The sequence below is a fragment of the Micromesistius poutassou genome, assembly GCF_964030765.1.
Source record: "Micromesistius poutassou genome assembly, contig: SCAFFOLD_1806, whole genome shotgun sequence".
Taxonomy (NCBI): Eukaryota; Metazoa; Chordata; class Actinopteri; order Gadiformes; family Gadidae; genus Micromesistius; species Micromesistius poutassou.
Genome location: NW_028178969.1, coordinates 1 through 5,000, shown reverse-complemented (window position 1 = coordinate 5,000; position 5,000 = coordinate 1). Strand labels below are relative to the sequence as shown.

The 5,000-nt window shown below is 45.6% G+C and overlaps 1 protein-coding gene across 1 annotated transcript in view; it reads left to right on the top strand.

Annotated features, from left to right (window-relative positions):
• Window positions 1–1,734, top strand: part of LOC311373226 (CD99 antigen-like protein 2) — a gene marked incomplete at its 5' end in the record, with an annotated part of 4,557 nt that extends 2,823 nt beyond the window's left edge. The window contains one exon of the mRNA XM_084490033.1: window positions 351–1,734. Coding sequence (XP_084346159.1) covers window positions 351–403 — 53 coding nt within the window. The remainder of the gene's footprint in view (window positions 1–350) is intronic.
• Window positions 1,735–5,000: the final 3,266 nt, after the last annotated feature.

Below are 5,000 nucleotides of genomic sequence, written 5' to 3'. Positions count from 1 at the left end.
GGTTAGTGTGTACGGTGGAACGGGTTAACCTAGTGATGGTTAGTGTATACGGTGGAACGGGTTAACCTAGTGATGGTTAGTGTATACGGGGAACGGGTTAACCTAGTGATGGTTAGTGTGTACGGGGAACGGGTTAACCTAGTGATGGTTAGTGTGTACGGGGAACGGGTTAACCTAGTGATGGTTAGTGTATATGGGGAACGGGTTAACCTAGTGATGGTTAGTGTATACGGGGAACGGGTTAACCTAGTGATGGTTAGTGTATACGGGGAACGGGTTAACCTAGTGATGGTTCGTGCTTGGGTCTTCCGACAAACGGGAACGCTAACGCTTCTGCTAAAACTTCCTAGATTCCGGAGGAAACCCGCTGTCGGTTCTCACCAACCTGCTGAGAACCTCCTAGACGTTCTCCAGACGGACGGACGGACGGACGCGGAATTCGTCATCTTCCGAAAAAACAACAACAACAACTACAACAACAACAACTACAACAACAAACCCCGTTTGTCCGAAAAGAAGAGAAGAAGAAGGAGATGTACAAACATTGCCCCTGTATAGTTCACCGCCTTCTGACGCATTCGTGTGCAGTTTTCAGCCCGAACTTTACGAGAACCGTAAAAAAACGTATATCGTAGACGTACGCTAATCATTTTGTCGTTTTTACGATTACATTTTGTTGTTGTTTAGCTTAGTCCGTTTTTCGCTTTTTTTTTTCCCCCCCGCGCGCGCTGCTACGTGTTAATTTAACCCGACATCGGGTTTTTTTTTTTTGTTGCGACGTTTACCTTGTTTTTTTTTTCGGTCGTGGGTCAAACTCGGTTAGTAGTAGATACGATACGAGGAGATACGATTGGTTACCCCCCCCCCCCCCATCTTAAAACACACTAAACCGTTTTTATTTACGTTTTATTTTTGTCTCAAAGATGGCCGAACCACCGAGGTAGCATTGTGACTAACCGCCACGCGAAGGATTTTCCTGCTCAAAAGTTAGCACGCTAGCGTTAGCATTAATTTGGGGGTTGCCAGGTTGGTGGATACATAGCACAGCTCGGAAGCGATCGTTCATCGTAATACCAGGGATTTAAAACGTGTGACAATTGCGCGACGGACGTAAAAAACAAGCTGTATTTTTTTGGGGGGGGGGGTGGGGGCGTCGATTTTTTTCGCTTTTTTGGATTCGGAACATTTAAATGAATTTCTAGGCGACGTTTTTAGGCTAAATTGGCAAAAAAACCCGTCAACAGTATTTCTTCACAGCAACATAGCTGGTGGCTACGCTAACGACAGCGCTGTTACTTTCGCCTAACACAACACATTCGCTCTCTCTCGTCGACATACAACGGATGAAAAATACTAAATATAAGTAAAACAAAAAAAACGACACTAGTAAGATTTACGATTTTTTGACGATTTTTAATCACATCTATGTCAGCTGTAAATACTTTTAAAACGCACAAACAAGATACCGCTTCCGCAAAAGAGCTACAGTCGCAATGCATTCTGGGAGTTGTAGTCTACTACTCGTAGTCTATTTTTTAAGTGTAGTTTGTTTTGTAACGCAACATCTTCACGGCCGTTGATTCACACGTTCATCCAACTGCAAGACACTTGGCTGTGTGTGTGTGTGTGTGTGTGTGTGTGTGTGTGTGTGTGTGTGTGTGTGTGTGTGTGTGTGTGTGGTGTGTGTGTGTTGTTCATTAAAAGTGATGTACAGTTACAAAATAAACAGTTGTAAATTAAGCCGTGAAGAGTCTGTTCTGTTTAAAAGCCTTTTATGTGTTAAAGTGATCCTTAGGGGGCGAGCGAGAGAGAGAGAGGGAGAGAGAGGGGGGGAGAGGGAGAGAGGGGGGGAGAGAGAGACGGAGAGAGAGAGGGGGGAGAGGGAGAGAGAGAGGGAGAGAGAGAGAGAGGGAGAGAGAGAGAGAGGGGGGGAGAGGGAGAGACGGAGAGAGAGAGGGGGGGAGAGAGAGAGAGAAATACAGAAAGGGAGAGAGGGGGGGAGAAAGACGGAGAGAGAAAGAGGGAGAGAGAGAGACATGATGTTACTGTATAGAGAGAGAGTGAGAGACCTAATGTAACTAGATCTAGTGAGAGAGAGAGACAGTGTAGGAATGACCTCTGGCAACACTTTTTGTTTACCTCACTGAGGCCAACTAGGCCAACGTGAGAGAGAGAGAGGGAGACAGGGAGAGAGAGAGACAGAGAGAGAGAGAGACAGTGAGCGAGATAGAGAGTTTATTACAAATCTGTTATTTATACAATTATTCTTGTTCAACTGAATATTGCTTTGGCAATACTGTACTCAAACAGTCATGCTAATAAAGCACTTGAATTTGAATTTGAATTTGAGAGAGAGACAGAGAGAGAGAGAGAGAGAGAGAGACCGAGGGCGAGACAGTGAGACAGAGAGAGAGACAGAGACAGAGAGAAAGAGACAGAGAGAGAGAGTGAGAGAGAGACAGAGGGCGAGACAGTGAGACAGAGACAGATAGAGAGAGACAGAGAGAGAGAGACAGAGAGACAGAGAGAGCGAGATAGACAGAGAGAGAGAGAGAGAGACAGACAGAGAGAGAGAGACAGACAGAGAGAGAGAGTGAGAGAGAGACAGAGGGCGAGAGCGAGAGAGAGAGAGACAGAGAGAGAGCGAGAGAGAGAGCGAGAGAGAGAGAGACAGAGAGAGAGAGAGAGACAGAGAGAGAGAGCGAGAGAGAGACAGACAGAGAGAGAGAGGCCCTCCCCTCTCTCCACCTGGTTCCAGGTTGGCTCTCTGCTGGTTCAATGACCACTAGTTTCCTGACCTCTCCAGTGAGACCACCCACTAGCCCCCATTCCTCACTTTGACTCCTACCTCTCAGTTCCTGGTCTCCGTATCGCTCTGAAAATCCAACAACAAAGTCGGATTCGAAGTTCCGATAAAAAAATAGCAGATTTCAGGGTTTTTTTTCGGAATCAGGATCGCTGATTCCGAACTTTTTTTGTGAAGAATGATTGTCAACGCTTTCCATGTGTGACGAACAATCTCGGTTTGTCCCCCCCCCCCCCCGCCTTGCCTACAACTCCTCTGTGATTGGCTGAGTCTGTCGTCAACACGACGAAAAGCGATTGAAGAGTTTAGTGTCGGTGAAAAAAAAAAAATACGATAAGAATTTCACGAGAATTCGCCGGAATTCCTGTGCATCGGACGCCAAGAATGTCAGGTAGGTGCAGTGGACATACAGTGCTTTCTTATCTTGTGTTTTCTATCAGATCGTGTGATTATAACTTAAGAAAAATACCATCAGATTAGTTTGAAGTGTGAATACACTCCAATGAAACACAACGCAGGTCTACAGTCTAGACTAACTGTTTTCTGTAGCATGTTTAACTGTGAACTGTTATAAAATATGCGTGTTTAACTATTAACTGTTATAAAATATGCATGTTTAACTGTGAACTGTTAAAAATATGCATGTTTAACTGTTATAAAATATGCATGTTTAACTAAACTGTTATTAATTATGCATTTTTAACTGTAAACTATTAAAAATATGCATGTTTAACTGTGAACTGTTAAAAATATGCATGTTTAACTGTTATAAAATATGCATGTTTAACTAAACTGTTATTAATTATGCATGTTTAACTGTAAACTATTAAAAATATGCATGTTTAAAATGTGCCCCAATCACACAAAGACAATCAAAAACATTGCGCTGAATAGTTCATGCAAAAAAAACAAAAACAAAAAACTCTTATTTTGAAGTTGCACTTAAACCTATCGATTATCTATCGGACTTAAAAAAAACTGAACTGAATGACGAATCAAAAGCCCCTTTCACCCTGCGGGCTTAAGTCACGTCCAGGTGTTTACGTCAGCGTCATTCAGAGGAGGCGGCGGCGGTAGTCAACGGCAACCGACTCTCACCCTAACCGCGCTGACGGATTTCTGACACATGTCACTCAAACTCAAAGGAACTCTTAACTCTCGGGAGAACTGACCTTCTCTCCTCCTCCTCCCTCGTCTCCTCCTCCTCCTCCTCCTCCTCCTCCCTCGTCTCCTCCTCCTCCTCCTTCTCCTCCTCCTCCTCCTCCTTCTCAGCGGACGAGGCCTTCGTCACCTTGGCGACCACCGATGAGTACTGCCTGGGCGCGGAGGTGGTGGCGCGCAGCCTGCGTCGCCACGGGACGTCCCGCAGCGCAGTGGTGCTCGTGACCGCGGGGGTGTCCGCCGCGTCACGGTGGGGCCACGCGCACCAGCGCACGCACGCACGCACACACGCAGAAAACACAAACACGTTAACACACACATATACGCACGCAAAAAAAAAACATTAACGCGTAAACATACGCACGTAGAAACACACAACAAACGTATGCACGCAACACACACACACACACACACACACACACACGCAGAAACACAAACACATTAACACACATTCGCACACAAAAACATCTAAACACACAAACATACTCACGTAGAAACACTTAAACGTATGCACGCAACACACACACACACACACACACACACACACACACACACACACACACACACACACACACACACACACACACACACACACACACACACACACAGAAACACAAACACATTAACACACATTCGCACACAAAAACATCTAAACACACAAACATACTCACGTAGAAACACTTAAACGTATGCACGCAACACACACACACACACGCAGAAACACAAACATGTTAACACACATACGCACGCATAAACATGTAAACATGCTCACGTAGAAACGCATCAACACACGCACGCAAACACACGCACGCAGAAACGCGTTAACACGCGCACGCACGAACGCATCGACGCGCGCAAACACATCAACACATCAACGCACGATGCACGTACGAACACATGAAGAAGACACTCGCGCAGAAACACGTTAACGCACGCACTCCAACGCACACGCACACACGCCACCACACGCACGCGCGCACGCACACAAGACCCAGATTACCGTTAGTTTTTTTGCGGGGTATTTTTTTTAAAA